This window comes from Mangifera indica, chromosome 13 (genome assembly GCF_011075055.1).
Source record: "Mangifera indica cultivar Alphonso chromosome 13, CATAS_Mindica_2.1, whole genome shotgun sequence".
Classification (NCBI taxonomy): domain Eukaryota; kingdom Viridiplantae; phylum Streptophyta; class Magnoliopsida; order Sapindales; family Anacardiaceae; genus Mangifera; species Mangifera indica.
In genome coordinates this window covers 10,736,791-10,758,485 of record NC_058149.1, presented here as the reverse complement: position 1 = coordinate 10,758,485, position 21,695 = coordinate 10,736,791, and the positions used below count along the sequence as shown (strand labels likewise).

The window sequence follows — 21,695 nt, the reverse complement described above, 5'->3', positions numbered from 1 at the left end:
TGAAAGTTTAAATATAACTTTATATAAAATTATATCGTCGAGAAGATTGGTTGTAGAAAACCAACTCGATAGAGTGCATCACACTTTTCCACCCAAACTTTAGAACATTTTTCAACCCTAGCAAACATGAGTAATACTTTTTCACCCAAAATAAAACATAAATAATTTTTTTTACTCAAAATTAAATATATTGATGAAACAATAATATTAGAAAGTAAAATTATTATTTTATTTTTTCAAATTATTATAAAACATTAAATTAACAAAAATACAAAAAATAAAAACCTCTTTTTTCTTTCACTCTCAACCCTTATTTTTTCCTTCATATAGACAAGTGTGTCTTTGTCGTGGAATTTTATATTAGACACAAAAATATCATTACTTTAGGCAAAATTCCCACCACCGACGCTCCATACAAATAATTTTAGTCAACGAATCGCACGCGAACGTTGAACAGCTCGCTTCATTATTTATTTATTTAGTTTAAAAAAGGATAATAAACTGCTGAATTCCCGCAAACACAAAGCACCGAAACACTGACTCCACCGAACGAACCAGAATTCTATGGAGAAAAAGGCAAAATTTTTTTACTAAAAAACTTAGCTTTTTGTATAGAAGTGAGAGCTCAAAATCCACATTTTGTTCCTGTTTTAAAATCACCATGGAAGATTTCCGATCCAAATCATGCGGTGATGGAAGAATGCAGATATGCAATTACTATGAGTCAACAGCAGGACCCGTCTTCAATGGTAATGGAATGCAAGATCTCAGATGTTCTAGTGCAAGTTATGCTTCTTCAGTGCCAGCACCTCCACAAACTCAACAACCCCAAAACAGTGATGCCAAGTTCAAGAAAGGGAAGTCAACAAATGGGTCTTCTTCAAGAAGTTGGAGTTTTGATGATCCTGAGTTGCAGAGGAAGAAGCGAGTTGCGAGCTATAAGGTTTACACTGTTGAAGGCAGAGTTAAAGGGTCTTTCAAGAAGAGTTTTCGGTGGATTAAGGACAGGTGTTCTACCGTTATCAATGGTTGGTGGTGATTGATTTCTTCCTTTCTTTCTTTTTTTTTTTTATATATATGTTTTGTTGTTATATTTGTGCTATGTTATATATAATCTCTGAATAAGTTAGGATTATTAGCTTGATTTCTATGAATTGGTTATTGGCTCTGTTGATGAATTCAATAAGAACGACCTTATTTTCCTTTGTATATTTAGAGATTTATAGATTCCACTTACCATTCTCCAAACATTATCAAGCTTGAATTGCTTTGAGTAGGAGCTTATTAAATATTGCTTAACTGAATTAGTGCCTGTTGGTTTCAGTTCAGCATTGTCAAAGCCTTAAATTTTTATGTCTCTAGTCATCTTCTTTCTTTATGATCAGGGCTTCTTTTATGGGGTTTTCTTATTTTCGGCTTACTTTCTATAGTTACGTTCAATGATCACTGCAACTGAAACAAAGAAAATTAGGTCACCTGAACTACCTGGTTCAGGGAATCAGTTTTCACATATATGAGATTGTATTTTTCTGCATCTTGTACTTCTTGTAGAGTTCTTCTAGAGCTACAGTTTCTTGAGATGAGGATGATATGGAGATTCAGGAGGATGATCACTGCATCTTGTCACATATATTACGTAGACTTGAAAGGGCTCAAATTCCCTCCAGATTGAGTTACAGGGCCAACAAGTTATAAACTTGTGAGTTTCGGACATAAAAATCAAAGCTTAAAATGAAGAACCAAAAAGGGAGTAGCCGTGAAAATACACCAAGCTTTATGGACAAAGACCTTTACTCAATTCTGTGCCATTAAAAATCAGCATTTGAAATTTCTTTTCCAAATCATAAACTTCCCCTTAGCCTGTGCAATTACGAGCCCAGATTTCCCTTACTTAGTACTCCACCAGAATAACCTACACTTTACAGCAAGTTTGATATCATATCAACCAATTCATGATTTACAATGCACAGTAGTGAACATCTAATAATGAACCCTCTCATCACCATCAAAATGCAAGCCCTCAATGCCCTTGAGGGTACTTTCATAACTTTTAATGTGACTCGTATTTCTCCCTGATGATGTGCGCTTTGGATCTGAAGATCCAACAGGAGAAATTCTTTGTGCACTTGAAATTCTGTGCACTGCTCCAGGGCTTCGCTCAGTAGCATGAGAGCGTTGATGATCAGCCTCACTTCCAGCAAACGCATCCCGACTGCTAGAAACAGCAGCAGCTCGCCTAGAGGATCCACTTGATCGTCCCATAAAATTGGAGCTTGATAACTGCATGCTCCAAGCATTAGGCAGGTTAAATTCCAGAAGCAAAAGATTAAATCAAGGCATTGGCATTTATGTGAAACTAAATTTCAAAACCTCAAATATGACAAGTAAAGGTGGACATGTAAGAAAAGATGATAACCACAAACATTTCAGTTAGGCTAACACTAAATAACCACGTTCCTATTCTAGAGTTCCATTTAACTCCTATCTGTGGGCGAGGAAGGCTGAAGCAAGTATTCAGAATCTATAAGATGTTTTCCGATCCCAAGATCAAAAAAATTCCTCAGAGTCTGAAATTATGCGCGTAAAGGACATTGACATGATTAAGTAACAAGGGCACCTGAATAAACATGCATAACAAAACATAAAAACAAACCACTTACCATTGCATCTTTACCATTTCCAGATTCATTTACAACTGGACTCTTCTGCCTTGAAAAATTTCCAGAATTTACAATGGGTCCTGACATCACTCTCCGCCGTGAGGACTCCATTGAAGACAAACCAGCTGGTCGGCCATCCTCCCCACCTGCGACAAAGATAAGTAGCCACAATGAACAAAAGCATATTTCAAGACAGAAAAAAGAGGGGGAAGAAAGGGACGACTAACAGAGAAGCTAAAACAATAAAAATTAAGTTTGGATAGAACAGAGGAAAAGAAAAAGATGTCAATAATGACCACAAAGAAAGAGAAAAAGCAATGAAAAACTTTTAACCATAAACGTGATAAAAAGTTCTCCAACAATACAAAAATTTTACACCATTCTAACAAATGAGATGAAGAAACTACCTGTTTGTCTGTCAGCACTGGCTATAACAGGTGGTGTTGCAGAACTGGTTCCAGCACCAGGGACCTGACAGAAACCAAATGTTTAACAAATCCATACAACATTTAAAGACCAAAAACACATCGGATACTAACTTACAAGGGCACGAGCTGGTGGTGTAGCCAACTGTGATTGCTGATACTTCAAAATGGTCCAGTCAAATACATAATCAAATTGGAAGCCTGTGTCAAAAATCAATAGACAAAAAGATCATAAAATTTTGTCTTAGTCAACCAATCTCTCAGCAATTGGAAGTAACTAAAACCTTCACGAATGAACAGGTCTCGGAAAATTCTTTTAAGATAAGCATAATCTGGCTTATCATCAAATCGCAGTGAACGACAATAATGGAAGTATGAAGCAAATTCTGTTGGATAGCCCCGACACAAGGCCTGGAAAAGCAAAGTATCTCCAGTTACGGTTTCTATAACCTGGAAAAAGAAAGTAAACATGCATCAGAAGTTTTAGATATAGCTTACCTCTATGGAAGTAGAAACTTTCTTTTCACTAATTTTCTCATATTTCTGTTTCTTAGTTCCTGCTTTCAATCCCTGCCATGGAAGGCTACCAAGCAAAAGGTGGAATCACCAAAGGAATCAATAGAAAGCAGACAAGTTAAGAAGCTAGGGCAGGCTTAGATAATCACCTTCCTCTCAAGAAGTACATAAGGACATAACCAAGAGATTCCAGATCATCCCTTCGGCTTTGCTCTGGGAGTTACAAGAAACGTGAGAGAAAACATCAACATGAAAAAAGAAAGAACAAAACCTTTGAGCAGAAAATCCACATATAAACAAGAAAGCTAGTTCTAAAGATTGACAGAAAAAGCATACCAATCCCAAGATGAGTGTTCATGCTGGCATATCTTGCAGTACCAGTCAAGTTTTTATTCTCCCTGCAGCAACCAACAGTGAGATGAACAACTGGCTTATAGAAGTTAACCACATATCATCCACAAAATGAAGAAGAGAAATATTCAATTAAAATCATACAAAAGAGAGAAACAAAGCAGCTTGGGTGGAGTGACCAAAAGACAGCTGACAAAATACAACAATATTTGAAGTGTCACCAAAAATACCATTATAAAAAGTCCCCAACATCACCACCACCATTGAATTAGAGTCCACACAGCAAAGTATCTCAAGAGCCTAACCTATAAGTACTCAAATAATTCCAATCTAACCCAAAGCGAAAGCTGAATACCATTATACATTATACCAGTTTATAAAACACCATTTCTTGAGATAATTTTACCGAAGTTTTAAAAGCATTAGAAAAAAAGAGAGTCATAGATTCCCCTGACATGAAAAGCGAAGACACAAATTCTCACCTGGATTAAAAAAAGGGATGTTTCAATAAAATAATAATAAAGATCAGTGTTCGCACTCCAAGATAATAAAAAGGTTGAGAGAGAATATGGAAAAAGATGAGAAAAGAGAGTTTTCAGGCCTAGCTGCAATTATGAGCAGGGAAACAACCTGGTAACTAACCTGAGTGGCACATAAGCTCTATCGGCATTGCATTGTTTGCATAGATTTTTAAAAATCTAGTTTCAATCGTATAACATAAAATTCAGCGAACACTGAAGTATGGAAATAGTCTTCTCACCTGTAAGGAATATGTTGATGGGTTGAACTATCTCTATATTTCTTAGCCAGACCAAAGTCAATGATGTAGACCTGTTTCGCGTGTAGTAAACCAGAATCACTATATGGGATCCCCTTGATCCAAGAAAATGGAAACAAAATAAATGTGTTCTAGATCAAAAACCTGATTAGCACGTCTTCCCAAGCCCATAAGAAAATTGTCAGGCTTAAGATCTCGATGTAGGAATGATTTTGAATGAACAAACTCAACACGATTAATCTGAAAAAATATTGACAATTGCAATATAAATAAATCATTTTCATAGAATATTAAGATAAGAAGGAAAACAATAAATATCAAACAGAACTAACCATCTGATCTGCAAGCATGAGAACTGTCTTCAAAGAGAGTTTCCTACTACAGAAGTTAAATAGATCTTCAAGACTAGGTCCAAGCAAATCCATCACCAGTACATTATACTCTCCCTCAACACCAAACCATCTCACATTTGGGATCCCAGCTGCCAATATAAAATATGATCAGATGTACGACAAAAATGTTATCAGAGAACTAGTCACACAATATTTTTTGATGAAAATTCACATTCTAATGAAATTGACCAGATAAGCATAGAAGAGAGAATTTAATTACTTCCTCCCTGCAGGATTCTGTATAATTTGGATTCATACAACAACTGTGGATGTTTTGTCTTGACATTTTCCTGAAAACAAGAAACATTGGGCACTATGGCAGTAACCACCATGATCTGACAAGACATGTGACATGAAGAAAATCCATTTCCATGGTATTTACATAAATCAGACAAAGATTACTTAGATGAAATACCTTCACCATCTGTTCTGGCAATGGAGTGAATCAAAGCAAAGGCACTTTATGAAGAGTAAAACATATGAATTGAAAATAAAGAAAAAAAGATAAAGAATGTAACAATGCATGAACAAATTAACCATCATAATATTTTCTTCTGTTTTATTTATAACGTTAATAAAATCCAACCTAAACAACCTTTAAAAAGTTATAACACTATCATCAATGCTATCCAGCCCGAGATGACTTTATCCATGTGGAGTTACTAAACAATATAAACGCTCAAACAAAATTAAGTGGAGCTCAAGCAGGATTTCATTTGCAAGCACCTCACAAGACAATAACATTAGACAAGATGATAAGTATAGGGAAATAATGGCAGCTCTGACTAGTTTCAATATACAGCTGAGAACAGTAAAAAGTTATTCCCCAAATCAAAATAAACTATGGATGCACTCTTCTCAAGCTTTGTAACGAGGATGTTCTGCTAATCTACTAGCTCACATGGTCAAATGTAAAATTGTAACAGGCCTTCTAAGAAAGGATTCCAGTCAAGCATCATCAAGATATGGCGCAATAACTTAATACTTTGACCTAGGGAATTTGATTTTACCACCAAACTGTAACTAAAGCAGCATAACTCAAGTTCAACAAAATAAATATATAATTATTCAATATGCTACACTAGATACCTACAGAACAGCAGATATCAATTACCATTTACTGTCAATAAAAATAACGCAAATACTGTGCGCAACCAAACAGCAAAGACAAAAAAATGTAGAAATTGATAAAATTCTAAGTATATAACACTCACGAGCTTAATGGCGACCTCTTCGTTAGTCTGAATATTAGTACCTATACAAAGAATCAACAATCAAATACAATCAGCAGGAAAACAAAACAAAACAAATCCATAAAAACGAAATAACAACAACGGATTCAACAAACCAAGATAGATCTCTCCAAAAGAGCCGCTGCCGATTTTTCGACCCAACCGAAATTTATTCCCCACACGAGGCTCCATGAACAACAATTACAATTGAAACCCTAGCTCTATTCTCAAAAATAAACAAATAAAATTTTCTCAAAAACACGACACTCCACCAAAACGACTGCACCGACAACCTACAGAAAAATTCTCACTGAAAAAAGGAAAACCTATAAAATTGACGATCTAGAGTTTCTTTCTTTCTCTCTAAAAGCAAAAGAAAATAGCGTGGAGTTGGGTTAGTGAAACGCAAACGTGCGTTCGGTTATCGGCATCTATCTCTGCCTGTAAGGGCTTTCAATTTTTATTCGCATTATCCAATCGAGGCAATTACTTTCAACAACGGACGATGCGTGTGGGGGTTTACTTTTTTTTTTTTTTAATTTTTGAAAATATATTAAAATAAAGGAATTATGGAGAGAAAAATGCGTGACCACGCGTAGTTAATACGCGTGGTGAAAGTTCTTGATTAGAATTGGGAACATCGTAGGGAAGGTTTGGCGCCACCGTCAGGCGTTGGGTTGGGTCAGTGTCATGTGACTATATGCACGTATCCATCACGTGATTTATTAAGCCGTGAAGTACTCATTACAAGTGAATGACACTCTGTTACGTATACTTAAAAAAAAATTAACTACGAATTTTGTAGTTAATTTAATTAAAATTTTATAATTTATAACGCTTTTAAATTTTAATAAAATAAAAATTATAAAATATTATATATAGACTCAATTTTTTGAGTTTAAATAGTTTGTCAGATTCGACAAATTTAATAAATTTTAGATTTTTAGATTTGCTTCCTTCTAATATAATACAAATTAAATTATAAAATAATTTATAGTTTAATCAATTAAATCAATCAATTTAATCTGATTTTAAAAATATTAATTTACACATATATAAAAAAGAAAGTAAATGGACAAACCGAATTAAAACTAAGGAAATCAAATCAACAAAAGTGGTTAAAGAGTCTATTTATTGTAATTACAATTTACATTTTTAAATTTTTGGACTCTATTCCACATTTATGTTCTCAAAAACTATAGAATTTGATTAATAAATCGTTCAAGAAAAAGAAATATTTATTCACAAAAAAGGGGATACCCATTCCAAAATTTGTTTAGTATTTAACGATATCACTTGTTAAGTTATTCATAATTCTCTCAAGTTTGAGACTTAAATGAACAATGAAAAATGAAATATTTATTCCAATACGATAGAACGTACCTCAAGATAGAATGTGTGTACCTAAAGTTTCAATTTGTATTTTAGATTGGTTATTGTTATATACAATTCTCCGATTTGCAAGATATCTATTTAAAGAAGCACCTCTTCATAATACAAATTATCTTGATCAACAATCAACTACAAAATCAACGACTAAAAAATGTAAGTAGACAATGTTTATGAGAAGCTCTCTTCTTAGGAAGAACTCTATTCATAATTTTTTTTTATAAGTAATTTCTTATTTCCACTTTTTAATTGCAAAGAAGAGTTATTTTCACTTTTTTTAATTGAGATACTTTGGATATTATAAATATTCTTTTTAGATAAATTTGTATATAAATAAGTCATTAAAATCGTGCTTGAATTAAGAATCCCTCTAATTATTCTAATTAAAATGTAACATTTCTTTGTCAGTCTGATAAATATAAATGAGTGTCTAGAAGAAAAAATATCGTGAGAATAAACTCTAACTAGAGACTAAACACTCTAAGACTAAATATTATACACAAACACATTATACCACACATTCTTTATTGTATTTGTTCTTGTATTCATTATGTACAAAATATATATATACTAATAATTATACCGTGAATGTATATTGTCCGACCATTAGAGTGAACCACTAAAAAAATTCATATGTTGTGTTTTCATGCACTCATAGTGTACACTAGAACTCTAATTCTTACCATCATAGTCTAACATGTGCAAAACTATGAATTATATATATCAATTGGTAATGAAAAATCACATCAACAATTTGACACAAGATAATTCACATTTCGTCCTTACATGACTTCATAATCAATCATTCCAACACTAATTAGTGAAAGATAACATAAAAAAGATTTGGATGATTAATCATTTGGAGATTTAGATTATAACCCAGAACCACCCTGTTCTAGTTAGAGGTGGATTCAAACTGGGTCAAGTTCGAACACCTTCTAGCTCAACTTTAGCTTGAATAAAAAATGATTCGCTTTGAGTTTGTCAAACTAAAATTAAGTCTAGTTTGAGTTTAGTTCAGATGAAAAATGGCTCAACTCAGTTTAATTCGAGTTCAACTCGATTTCATAACTTGAATCAATGATTTTAATTATAGTTTGACTCAGCTCAAATTGATGGTTCAGATTCGTAGCTCAAGTTCGTGGTTTATTAACAAAATGATATTATTTTACCTAAATAATATTTAAAATTTATAATTCAAACCAAACTAGGTCATCAATTCAAACTAATTTGAACCTCGAATTCAAACCCCAAATTCAAACTAGATTTTAGTCAAACCGAACTGAACATCCCTTAAGTTGAGTTCAGTTTGAATTAAAAAATGAGTCACATTTTTAGTTTGAATTTAATTCGAATTTGAATCAAACGAATCTAAACCAAGATATTTCAAACCAAATCAACTTTCAAAATCAAACTGATTTGGATCATATCTTGGCCTAGTTTTAGTCAGCCCACCGCAACAATTAACATCTTACAGCCAGGTCTTGATGTTGTTTCCAAACTATAACTCTCTAAAGGTGACCCACTCGATGTTGCTCGACATATAAACAATAGCACAAACCTCACCAAAAGGACCTGCCCCTAAGACGGGAATAATTAAAAGATCCTTAATCTTCATCAACGTATCTCATACTATGAATCTGTCGACTCCCACGAGAGACCCCTGATAGGGAAAGGCTTGCGATATTCTAGATCATCAAATACCATGTCTTTGCTTCACTAGAGAGACACTTCAAGCCAATAACCGGAGTTTAGAGGACTAACAGATTAAACTTGGTTCTACCGTGGCTATCAACAAGATCAGCTGCAAGCTACCCAACCTCAAGGTCACTGGGACACACTCACCAAATACACGTTAAACCTCTCATGATGAAGTGATTGAATGTACCTTAACAACCAACGTTTCTCGACTAATGAGACAGACTTCCCACCGAGGAAACTACCTTGAAGACGGAAGTTATGATTCCCTATTCACACCTTAGACCGGTTAACCAACCACGATCTACCCTAATACTCGTGTAAAGTTGGGGAAATGGGGGGCTCGCCGAGGCCTTGTCTCTAAATGCAGGGTCCGGAGCAATTCCGAAACCAGGCCTGTGCAAAGGCTTGATAGATCAAATTTAGGTTCGGTTCCTTGGGCCCATATTAATTTTTTTTTTTACAATTATATGCTTTGATGATTTTAACTCGGTACTCAGGTAGCTGCTTTTCAAGAGATTAATTATGGCTGAATGCAGATATTCTTTGCTTCTACTTCTACAAACTGCAACACTGCCAAACTTACTAGCTTTATAATAAAACCCAATTACATACCACGATTCTAAACAAATTACTGTAGGATGCTTTAATCCGACTACAAAACTTTCCCATCTCTCACCAGGAGACAAGAAAAGGAATACAGTAAATAGCGGAGACAAAGTCAAGGGTTAAAGAGAGAAGATCCGCACTTGCATTTCCATCCTTCGGGCTCATAGTTTGCATACTGTAGTCCCATTCGATCAGACGTTGTGGGTGTTTGAATGGCAACACATGGTTCGCAGCCTTCACACTTGTGGATACAGCAAGGTGGCCTTGACCCAAGTCTACTTTCCACCTTATAAGTTTCTTCACCTGTTCTCGCTTCCGTGCTCTGATAAAATCCCTTAATATACATTTCAAACAACAATGCGTTTTTATACATAGTTAACCAGCAAAATCCGGATAGAGAAAGAAAGAGACAAAGAGCTAAATTACCCGTTTGAAGTCTGAGGCAGCTTCCAGGAACTGAGGGAATTGATCTGCTTCATCAAGTATAGAAAAAGGTTAAAACCAGGCTTTTTCTATCAAAAAGCTCAAGCCCGAGTTGGAAAATGGAGAAAGAAAAGCTTTTGTAAATGAAACAAACAAATTACAGAAAAGTGAGTCAGAGAAATAAACAAAGTGCTAACCTTGGTTATCAGATGCGAAATTTCTACTTGTTAGAGATAGTAAAGTCGATATCTCCAGGATTGCTACAAAGATATAGAAGATTATGCTCTTCATTTTCTCCCTGATATCCCAATATCTCAAATGATAGAAATGATGATGATGATAATAATGATGATAATCCTTAGGGGTCTCTGTCACTCAACTCAGCGAGCCAAATATGGATAATATGAATGTTTAGAGCTTTAGAGAAGATAAGTAAGAAAGAGAGTCATGCAGTATACTTAACAAGGCGCAGGCAGGCCTGAGGAACTACTCTTTTAAGCGCCAGCTACCCGTATGAGTCGATGGATGTTTGCTTTTCAGACAAGTGAAAAAAAAAAAAAAAAGTACTCAATCTTCTCGTAAAAATAAATCTATAAGAAGAGGAGGAAAATAATATCAAAACTATACTCTACATCTTCTACCGCAAGGATAAGGGTTAAAAATTATTTAATTTATTTTTTATATTATTTTATTTAATTTATAAATAATAAAAATTTTAATAATTTTTATTATTAATAAGGATATAATAGATAATATAAAAGATAATTTGATTATTATTTCTATTTTAAGTATTAAAAAATTATTAAAGTAATTTTAATTTTATTATAATATATAATTTATTTTTAAATTTTTTAAAAAAAATAATTTTATATTTAATTAATATAATAAATAATATAAAAATATTTTAGAATAATTATATTTAAATATATTTAAGTAAAATAATATATATTTTTTTATTATTTCTAATTAAATATAAGAATTATTTATATATATATTTATTTTAATTAAATATAATAATAATTTTTATTTAATAATTTTTAAAATAATTTTATAATTTTGAAAATAATATATTTACGAAAACCCAATGTCTCCAAAGAAGTAGATTAATTAGCCATTGCCGTTTGACCTTTCAATAAATATATAAAAAGAGGAATATATTAACATCAAAACTATTCTCTATATCTTTTACCTTGGGTGAGGGTACGTTTTGATATAAGAAAATTAAAAATTATTTTAATAATTTATTTTTTATTATTTATATTATTTTATTTAATTTATAAATAATAAAATTTTTTGATAAGTTTTTATCATTAATACTAATATAATAGATAATATAAAAAGTAATCTGATTATTATCTTTATTTTAAATATTAAAAAATTATCAAAATAATTTCAATTTTTTTATAATATATTGTTTGTCTATTTATTTTAAAAAAAACATAATTTTATTTTTAATTAATATAATAAATAATATAAAAAATATTTTAGAATAATTATATCTAAGAATATTTAAATAAAATAATATATTAATATTTTTTTATTATCTCTAATTAAATATAATAATTATTTATATTTATTTTTTATTAAAATTTATTAAATATAATAATAATTTATTTTTAAAATAATATTTTATTTTTAATAATAATATATTTCAAAAATCCAAACGTCTCCAAAGAAGTAGATTCAGCAGCCATTGCCGTTTGGCCTTTGAATGATTAAGCCTTCACCAAAAGCGACATTCGGAATAAGCCTTTACACGGGAAAAAATTAGGCCACCAAGCTACCACCTAGACTGCTCCGTCACTGAGCCTCCTCTGATCAGCCTTTAATTCGTACGGAAAACAGCCGATTTCAAACAAATAAGGTCAACACCACATAGGCTAGGCTGGTTGAAAGGAGACAGCCAGTCCATCTAGCAGATGAGTCATGATCCTCTTACTCAATCTGGACCATCCACTGAGATCACAAAGATGGATGGATTATGTTGATTTCGTTCGTCTCACTGATCAGTCACAATCAGCAGTCACTGACTAAAATTATTATCTCATCACCAACTTTAGGGTTCTTAATTAGCTGAAATTTCACAAATATCCATGTGGTAGTAAGCATGATGCAAAAGCAAAAGGGTGTGATAAGAGCTGGAAAAGATGTGTGCCTGAGTACGTACGCCCGTAAAAAGGCGAGCCGCCAAATGCAGTAGAAAGAGAAAGACATGCCCACCTAAAACCAAGGCTGATGACCAGTGAGCTTTCATTGAGATTTGAGAGACGATGGCCTTTAATGAAGATGCAGTGTACGTATGTATTACTTATACAAGATTGTGCACTGAGAGATCTGCTCTCTACGACATTTAATTATTTATAGACCGACCAATTAGTGAGAGGAGAAGTTCAGCCTTTGTCATGTTAGCTTGAAAGGTGTAAATATGGTCAAATTCTATACGCCCCATATTATGACTTTTTATTGAATCTCACAAAGATGCATAGGAAGATTTGATTGGGTATTTGTATTATTGGATTGTATTTTCTCTTTACATGAAAGAATAGGTAAAACCCAAACAAAATTGGGTAAATTAAGCCATAAAGAAACTTCAAATAATGAAACAACAGTAAGGAAGTCACCAAAAAAAATTTTCTTTTAACAAATAATCCCAGTCAGTTTCCACTGTTCCCACCTCAGTTCTAAAACCTTGAAGCCGGGGCACCAGTACTACCCGAATTCTGGAGCTTAGCTTAGCTAGCTGCAGTGATTGAAGTCCTCGGGCTAGGCAGGCCCATGTAGGATAGCCTTGGAGAGAGACGGACCTTTGGGCTGGGCCTTGGAGAAGGAATCGGCCCGTATTTAACAAACGGCGCAGTTGGCGGACGAGGAGATAGGTTAACTTGTTCCAGTGCTCTCGACTGTAAATCTGCCGGGTAGTCCCGCACACAGCCGATGCGGGGTCCAGCTCCCGTGGTCCAGTTGCACGGCAATCGTTTGCCTACATCAAACAAAGACGCTGCTGCGACGGCATCATTATTTGTATCAATCTTTTCTTTTTGATGAACGGTCGTGATTGTAGCCGCCTTAATGCTATTGTCCATATCAGGGCCCACTGGTGGTTTTTGTTTTGATTCCTCGACGTTCCCCTTGATTGAAGAGAAATTGTCATCATCGATGGCACACCTCTGAAACAAAACAAGGAAGAAAAAATTTATATTAATTTCTGAATAAAAATTATCCGAAATTATATTAAATTATTGAGACAATTTTTACCTTTACATTAGTGAGATCAACATGGTTCTCCTCAAGAAAGCTGATGAATTCTTGGAAGTTCTCTTCTGTTGGATGATAGTGGCCACTGTACGGCCATACTGCCTGAAGAATTCCATCGTGAGCAACTAATCTTCCAGCGGCGGTGGTGGCGCCGCCGGCCAGAAAACTGGAGTGTTGAAACGATCCTTTCTTCTTTTGCGCCACGTATAAAGCCCGGCTGGTACTCAAAACAAATATCCATTTGGAACCTTCAGTGGTTTCTACAAGCATTCCACATTGCTTATAGACAAGTTTCCCGTCTTCAACTATCACCTCAAATGCTTCTCTTTCTTTCTGCAACAAAGAGAAAAGGACATTAGATAAATTTCGTAAGCCGTTGACATTACAAGTTTTATTGAACTTACTGGTCCAAGATATTTGATGCATTGGCGATGAAGAACACTTCTTGGACACTTGTCCAAATTTACTTCTTTCCCATCTCCAACGTCCAACCTTACATTGCAGAAAGCAGTAAAGTCAATAATCAAATCATAAAGCAAATTTAGGTTGGAAAGATAATGAAACATTTTGATTTGAGTTTAAAAAAATGGTTAATTTACCAGTAAAAGAAAGGTTGGCTGCTCTCGCTTTTAAACCAGGTATCATAATACATGTGTAGATTGTGCCCATACCGATGCCGTGGATCAATCTGGTCAACAGACAAAAAATATAATAAGACCAACTTTGTCTAAATTATTACAAAACAGGAGGGATGGTCACGAATTAGATTGAGTTTGAACAACTTTTAGTTCAAATTTGCTTTGAATAGAAATTATTTTAGTTGAATTTAATTTGAGCTTACCGAGTTAAAATTAAAAATAATTTAAATTCGATTCGAATTTATAATTTAGACTCATAACTATAAAAAAAATTGATGTTGTTTTATCTAAATAATATTTAAAACACCTATTCAAGTCATAAATAATAATCAAATTAAACTATGAATTTGAATCACCATTTTAAACTATGAATTTAAGTTAATCTGAATCATAAATTCAAATCGAATCAAATAATAAATTTGAATTATCCTCTAAACTCTACAATCATACGAACGCTAAAATAAAAGAAAAACAATTCTATAGACTTACGGCTTCAAGCCAATGTTGTAAGGCCAGTTTTTGGGCCTTCTCATCTTTGGACAACCCCTTTCCCACCTGGCCAGGTAATTTAAAAGACAAAATTAGAATGTATTTTATATATAAATTATGATAATTAATGCATGATTAAGAGATAAATTAAGTACCTTGGCTACTCTTGTCCTGGCCCTGGCCCACCGTGACACGGCGGTTTCCGGTTTCTCAATATTGAAGAAAGACACAGAACTCCGCTTGAGAGCTGCAAAGTCTAATGCCTTCCACCACAACTCCTCAACAACAACCGCACAATCAGCGAGGTTTCTTCTGGTTCTGTAACTCTTATAGAACTTTTGAAGTTTAACGGCTGCTGCATCGAGTTCACTCACTGGTCTCGGTGAAAACAGTATTGCTGGTTCAGGAAGAGAAAGTGAAGGAATCGGGTAATGCCTCAATCCCTCTTTTCTATTCAAAGTTTTGGTTGAAACCATCTTTTTGTCTTCAGCCAGATCCTTGAATGACAAATTTGTTTCAAGCAATACATTTTCCCGTTTGTAATTCTTTATGATTTCATCACACTTGGTTTCTGAATCCTTTCTCTTGAAGCTGTTTACTCTAACAGTGACTTCTCCATCTCTGGCATTGAAGCTGATGTTATAAGCCAAACTAAAGAACCTGTGTTTTAGAATTTCCTCCCACGCTGATAAGAGCAATGAAAGCGATAAACCCATAGATTATCAAAAGCCTTCAGCTGCTCAATAAAAAAAAGTTTTGTTATTGCAAACTAACACAGAAAAGAAAGAACTTTTCAATGTTTATTTACCTGTAATTAATTCAGTACCAGTGCTTGAACCAAAAATATTCTTTGTTATTCTCTCTCGGCCCTCACAGTTAGATGAGATTTTGTTGATTCTTGACTACCTTCCGTCTTCCTTTATATACAACAAGAAGTCCACTTTTTGGCCAGAACCCTTCAAAGACGTGAACAGGAAAGAGAGGCACAGCAGCGTTTGAATTCTTGCTCTTATGATCAACTTAATGCCTTTTGAATGTTACGTTTTTTGGTGGGTTGGATTCAAGGGATAGTTTTCCAGCTTGAAGACCACGAGTTTTGATTAATTCAAACCTTCCAACTTTTCAATTCCTTTGATGACTCTCTGTAAGGTGTAAACCCGGCTTATATTGGCAGTGTTTACAACAGTAAGCTTTCATGAATGAAAAAGTTAATAAGATTTACTTGTATTAATATTCTTAATCTGAACATGGAAATGGAAACAAAGAGCTCCAGCGGTCAAAGAAAGTAAGCCCAGGAGGGATTTCCTTGAAATAACACGATTTTGCCAATTTGCTTATTATTAAAATCTCCTCTCTCTCTCTTTTTTTTTTTTTTTGGGTTTCATTTTTCATCGCAGCCAACCACCGTTTTAGTCTAAATGTTTGTCAGTTCTGTGGAAGCTGCTGCATTCATTTTCTCATCTGTTTATTGACTTGGTATTATTTTGCATTAAATTTCTATCTGTTTCTTTAGTTCAAAAGAAAAACGTGTGGTAAGATTACATCACCACCACTATTTTTATGGCCAAAATACCTATCCCCACCCCAAGGTTTAATGTATACTTTGCTCTCACCATTAGTTTTTAAAAACTCAAAATTTTACCTATAAATTATTAAAATTAACCAAATTTATTAAATTTAGAGTTAAAATCATTATTTAATTAGTAATTTTAAAATATACAAAAATTTATATCATTATTTTAAAAAATTAAAACTCTAAAAGAATAATATAACTTTTCAAAATTTAATCCTAAAAGGAATTTATTAGTTTTTAAAGTTAATAAAAGAAAATAATATAAATTTGTATATATTTTTAAATTTCTTATTAAATCACTATTTTATTTTTATAACTAATAGATTTTGTTAACTTTAATAACCTATGAATTAAAGTTTGAGTTTTTAAAACTTGACAAGTGGGAGATGTTAGGTTTGAATCTGTCTGTACATTTCATATCAATTAGGCAGAAAACTGCTAAGATACATTTTAAATTACAAAACTTTGACATTAGTTATAGTTTGTGAGCTCCTATGTCCAAAGGACAATATCTCTATACGGAGAATGAATATAACACTAGATATAGTCTATGAGCTCCTGTGCTTAGAGTAGACAATATATTAATAATGTGTTAAGCTAATGAGTTAAAGACATTATATTACGTATGAGCAAGATTTTAAGTTTTTTAAAATTAACAGATAAAAGTTTGAATATACATCAAACGTTGGGTATTTTTATTTAGTTATAAAATGGTTCTGTTGGGTATTTTATCCTGAAAGGAGCTGCCCCCTATATTTGAATACATGTCAAATTCGTAACATATCTAAGGATAATATTTTTAATGGCATCCCCAATCCTTTGAATTTCTTGATAAACCGATTGGTCAAAAATTTGACCTCCTTACTTCTGCTCTGCTAAAACTCAAAAATGGCTACTGACATTATGAATTTCCTTCCCCATGTGTCTAGAATTGCATCACTATTCCACAATCCTCGCACATTTATTTATTTTTAACATATGTTATTACCGAGTGAAAAGTAAATAGAGCGTATATTTTATTTGGTGCACGAGGAGGAATAGTTTACCGAGGTTAACGTGTGGTCAAGATCAACGGGAGTGGTCAAAATTTAAGACCACGACGGCTGTAATAGGTTTCTATATATCAACTTTTAATTCATACGTGTCAAAGTAAACCATAATTTCTTGAAGAGAAAATTTTGAGTAATCTTTACTGTAACGCCACGTTTTTATCTTTTTAATATATAAAAATAATATTATTATATAATTTAAAAATATTCAATTATATAATCAAAAGATAAGATGAGATATATAATTGATAAAAAACTTTATATTTACGATTATTTAAACCCATCTCTTGGTACAATTATAGTTTATTAGAACAATCAATGTTTATATTTATATATCTAAAACTATATTAGATAAATTGATCTGATTGATTAGATCATTATCTTATAGTAAAAATGATTTTAAGAACATGAAAACTATTTTGAAGTTAGATTAGATTATATTTAAATTAGATAATTTAAATGGTTAAACTTTAAAAAAAATAAAGTTTGATCTCATCAATATAAAAAATCAGTTTTTTAATCTTATTTATTAATTTTAAGCATGTATATTATTAAATTAAATTTGTTTTAATATTAAAATATTTTAGATTATATATTTAATTATAAATTATATAAAATTATTTTTTAATATTATTTTTAAAGAGTTCATTAATTCAATTATTGGTCCAATAATTCAATTGATAATTGAATCGAACCATCCCTCCACTGAATTAATATTTAATCTAATTTTAAAAACATTGTTTACATTGACCACAAACTGATGAGGTGTGCTTGAAATTTCCAAGCCAGCGCCTTACGACAGCTCTCAAAGTAGGGCTATGATCCCTCACTTCCTCTAATTAATTGATTAAACTAAATTTTATTAAATTCTGAAAACTGTAAAAGATATTGGTCAAGAGGGCATGATCGTCATTTTAAGGAGGACAAACGAAATAAGTAGACCAAATTGGTCTGCTCTTGACTCTGCTAGCTGGCAAGTGGTTGATCGGTAACCTTATTTCTTGCATGGCTGCTACGGCAATTGGGAAATTACCTGGGCATGGGTGTCCATGACAATTGAAATTATATTAGCTTTTGAGAGAGAGTGTGTATATAAATATATATAATTTCATTCTTAATTTAAAATTTTTAAATTATATAATAATATATATAAATATATATATACTAAAAATAACTATATATAGTTTCATTAATAGTTTTTTGGCCTGATTAGTTAATTAAAAGCCAACACCAATAAGTTGTCACGTGTTAGTTGGATAATATATAATATAATTCAAAGGCCAAAAATGTAATTGGATCTACCCGCAAGTTGATGGCGTGTTTGTATTCATAGCAATGATATATGTACATATTTATTATATATCACTTAAATACATAAATGATATGTCATCATTTCATGGGACATAATCTTATTTTTAATTTAAAACTATCTAATTATATTATAATATATTATTTATATATTCAAATTATATACTAAAAATATATGTGTCTAGTTTTGTTAGGTTAAATTTTTGGCGAATAGAAATTAGAGGATGATTTCGTCGCCTATATTTAGTCTTTATTATTAGGAAAATTATAATAAATGTCTAAAACTAAAGAGTGTTAAGTGAAATTGTCTAAAACTCTAAGGATTAAGTAAAAATGCCCTCAATTTGTGAAATGACCAAACTACTCTTATATATAAACCTTACATTTCCCACATATTTATTGTTGAAATTCAAAGAAAATTCAGATCTCCTATGGGCGTAGCGGGTTTTCATCTTTTCTGTCAACTTTTTATGTTTTTTGATAATCGAAAATGACAAATAAGGATAATACATCATCTCACTTCTTGTTTGAATCAATTTATTGTTAGGAGTATTGAAATTTGAAGGAGATTTTGAGTTTTGAATTTTTAGGGTTTCGATTTTGAACAATACATAAAATGTTTTGATTCTTGGTTGTTTTACTTAAAATTTATTGAGAGATTTTGTGTTATTAGATGTGTAGATTTGATTTGTGTTAAAATTAGAGGCTGAAATGACGATTTTTGATCGGAAAATGAGTTAGATTTGTTGACGCTACAGTGATCTCCCACAGTTGCTCGGGGGGAGGGGGGAGGAGTGGGAGGAATTTAGAGTTTTCAAAATTTTAAGAGGGGGAGATCCACAAAGGTTTGTACACTGAACCGTGGGGCACTCCGTGAAAACCGTGGGTTGGGTGGAAATTATTATTTTTTTAATCAATAGGGCTTATATGAGACAAACTTTGAATAACCATAACTTTTGATCTAGGAGAAGTTACGAGACCTGTAATATATCAACGCGAAGCTCGTTTCGAGCTCTATAACGACAACTAGCTTTGTTGGTTGTGCCCAATTTGAAGGCCTAAATAAAATTATTTCGGTATGTATTATCAGTTCTTTTGTTTTACCAAATTTAAGATTTTCGGTTTTTATGATTTTGAGATTGTTTGTGACCGGGTTAAACTTTTTTGATATGTAGTTTTCAAATTTGATATTTGTCTCTTTAGTTTTATGTTTTTTTAGACACATTTTATGATATAATTACAAAATTTTAGATGGATTTTTTGGTTTTCTCGTTCCTAAACTATTTGAACGTGTAATTTTTGAAATTTAGATATGTTTTTTTAAGATTTTAGAGTGATTTTTTGGTTATTGACATTCTAAGGTATTTCAATATATTTATTTATTTTTAATATGTTATTTAAATCTTTTATATATTGTGTAATATCAAAATATTCTCATATTTTTCTAACATTTATTTAACCCTTAAATTATTATCAAATATCCAAATACCCTCTTTACATGACATAAAAACTAGATTTAATAAATAAAATTAAGTTTTTACTTAAGATTCATATAAATATTTTTTTTCACAAATTGATTTTTTTCGATTCAAATTTAAAAATATAAATTTTTTCCTTCTAAACGAACTCGTAGTAATTGATATTAAGTAAAAATGAGAGTGAAAGTGAGTATTTAAATAGTATGAGAAATATATGTAATAAGAGTGAGAGGGTTTATATAGATGTAGTGAAGGGTAATTTTAGTATTTTAAAAAAAATTTAGGGTATTTTTGCTTAATAAAAGGGTAAAATGGTCATTTAATTTAATTTCCCCTATTATTAAGATTATTCATTAGAGTGTGGAATTGAAGAGGGATAAGTTGGGTTGGGCTGAAAGACTAGGCCTTATATTTAAATTGGGTTAAGCAACAGAAGCAGGCCTATGACCCAATAAAGTCAAACCCTTCTACAACTGTTTTAAGTACTATCATATTAAAAAATTTTAAAATCTTTTAATTTTTTTAAATTATAAAACACCTTGCAATTCTAATATCATATTTTATTTTTTAATTTGTCCATACCAAAAATCATTTCTCTAGACTTTCTAAATTCTAAATTTTCAATAAATTTTGTAAATTCTAATATCATTATTCATTAAGATATTAAATTTTATTTGAATTAGCGTAACTTTCATTTCTTTCTTATAATATAGTTTTTTTTTTAAATCATGGCAGGAAATATTATTTCTAACATTGGATTGATTTTCTATGAATTTTCCATTATTGTTTTTAAAATCATAATTGTTTAGAAATAAAAGAAGTTAAAAAGATTGGGATTAGGGCTGAATTCGAGTTAAATCGAGCTCGAGCTAGGCTCGGTTCACATATACTTGGCTCGAGTTCGAGCTTGTGAAAGCTGAGCTCGAATTCGGTTCGACTCATTTTTTGTTATCAAAATAATGTTGTTTTAATGCATATTGATCAAAACGATATCGTTTTATATAAAAAAAAAAATTAATTAAAAAATTTGACAAACAACTCGAGCTTTACCGAGCTCGGCTAAGACCGGCTCATTTCGGGTTCGACTGAGCTGAGCTCGAATTGACTCAGTTCGAATTCAACCCTAATTGAGATAATGGAAAGTTAAAAAGGAATTATGCTCCTCGTTTGGCCAAACATGAGAATTTGATTATAGGATGAATAGACATCAATGAAGCTCGATCGTGTGTGCTTCAATGTTGAGTCCATGAGCCAATCAATTTGTGATAGTTCTTCCTCCAATGTATTGTAACATTCTAAATTCATAACCCTTCTCTTTTAACAGACAAGACATTTTTTTGGATCAATGTTGAGTCTGTAGCATACTATGCTCGTGTTTATTCTTATCATGTTGACATGGGCCTAGAAAGAGATATAAAAGTTTATTTTATAA

General features: G+C 32.1%; 4 protein-coding genes across 5 annotated transcripts; 1 reads left to right on the top strand and 3 right to left on the bottom strand.

Moving 5' to 3' along the window:
• Window positions 1-480: 480 nt before the first annotated feature.
• LOC123194694 lies at window positions 481-1,347 on the top strand. The gene has a single exon (XM_044608051.1). The coding sequence runs from the start codon at window positions 662-664 to the stop codon at window positions 1,037-1,039; it is 378 nt and encodes a 125-aa protein (XP_044463986.1). The 5' UTR covers window positions 481-661; the 3' UTR covers window positions 1,040-1,347.
• A 260-nt stretch (window positions 1,348-1,607) lies between these two features.
• Window positions 1,608-6,862, bottom strand: LOC123194693 (casein kinase 1-like protein 1). Of its 2 annotated transcripts, XM_044608049.1 has the most exons (14): window positions 6,471-6,862; window positions 6,337-6,377; window positions 5,343-5,412; window positions 5,063-5,211; window positions 4,875-4,970; window positions 4,713-4,783; window positions 3,938-3,999; window positions 3,751-3,814; window positions 3,584-3,668; window positions 3,370-3,496; window positions 3,204-3,286; window positions 3,068-3,131; window positions 2,661-2,806; window positions 1,608-2,280 (listed from the first exon to the last, which is right to left on the bottom strand). In XM_044608049.1, exons 1-14 carry the CDS (start codon window positions 6,544-6,546, stop codon window positions 1,981-1,983), a joined length of 1,434 nt encoding a protein of 477 aa, XP_044463984.1. In that variant the 5' UTR covers window positions 6,547-6,862; the 3' UTR covers window positions 1,608-1,980. The 2 variants fall into 2 exon arrangements, with proteins under 2 accessions (XP_044463984.1, XP_044463985.1); XM_044608050.1 differs by lacking the exon at window positions 5,343-5,412 and having other exon boundaries at window positions 6,471-6,539.
• A 3,145-nt stretch (window positions 6,863-10,007) lies between these two features.
• LOC123195343 (EPIDERMAL PATTERNING FACTOR-like protein 4) lies at window positions 10,008-10,999 on the bottom strand. Its single transcript, XM_044609037.1, has 3 exons — window positions 10,671-10,999; window positions 10,477-10,520; window positions 10,008-10,384 (listed from the first exon to the last, which is right to left on the bottom strand). The coding sequence occupies exons 1-3, from the start codon at window positions 10,762-10,764 to the stop codon at window positions 10,163-10,165; spliced, it is 360 nt and encodes a 119-aa protein (XP_044464972.1). The 5' UTR covers window positions 10,765-10,999; the 3' UTR covers window positions 10,008-10,162.
• Window positions 11,000-12,952: 1,953 nt separating this feature from the next.
• On the bottom strand, window positions 12,953-16,117 carry LOC123194369 (IQ domain-containing protein IQM1). Its single transcript, XM_044607555.1, has 7 exons — window positions 15,664-16,117; window positions 15,011-15,591; window positions 14,856-14,921; window positions 14,328-14,416; window positions 14,133-14,220; window positions 13,729-14,061; window positions 12,953-13,640 (listed from the first exon to the last, which is right to left on the bottom strand). The coding sequence occupies exons 2-7, from the start codon at window positions 15,569-15,571 to the stop codon at window positions 13,206-13,208; spliced, it is 1,572 nt and encodes a 523-aa protein (XP_044463490.1). The 5' UTR covers window positions 15,572-15,591; window positions 15,664-16,117; the 3' UTR covers window positions 12,953-13,205.
• Between the last annotated feature and the right edge of the window lie 5,578 nt (window positions 16,118-21,695).

Coding starts and splice junctions, on each gene's coding strand:
- LOC123194694 (XM_044608051.1), top strand. CDS start 662: ATGGAAGATTTCCGATCCAAATCATGCGGTGATGGAAGAATGCAGATA.
- LOC123194693 (XM_044608049.1), bottom strand. CDS start 6,546: ATGGAGCCTCGTGTGGGGAATAAATTTCGGTTGGGTCGAAAAATCGGC. Junction 4,000..4,712: donor CATCAACATATTCCTTACAG/GTGAGAAGACTA, acceptor TGGTTGCTGCAG/GGAGAATAAAAACTTGACTG. Junction 2,281..2,660: donor GAAATGGTAAAGATGCAATG/GTAAGTGGTTTG, acceptor TGGAGCATGCAG/TTATCAAGCTCCAATTTTAT.
- LOC123195343 (XM_044609037.1), bottom strand. CDS start 10,764: ATGAAGAGCATAATCTTCTATATCTTTGTAGCAATCCTGGAGATATCG. Junction 10,521..10,670: donor TTTCGCATCTGATAACCAAG/GTTAGCACTTTG, acceptor TTGATGAAGCAG/ATCAATTCCCTCAGTTCCTG. Junction 10,385..10,476: donor CTGCCTCAGACTTCAAACGG/GTAATTTAGCTC, acceptor ATGTATATTAAG/GGATTTTATCAGAGCACGGA.
- LOC123194369 (XM_044607555.1), bottom strand. CDS start 15,571: ATGGGTTTATCGCTTTCATTGCTCTTATCAGCGTGGGAGGAAATTCTA. Junction 14,417..14,855: donor TACAACATTGGCTTGAAGCC/GTAAGTCTATAG, acceptor TCTGTTGACCAG/ATTGATCCACGGCATCGGTA. Junction 13,641..13,728: donor TTGATCTCACTAATGTAAAG/GTAAAAATTGTC, acceptor GTTTTGTTTCAG/AGGTGTGCCATCGATGATGA.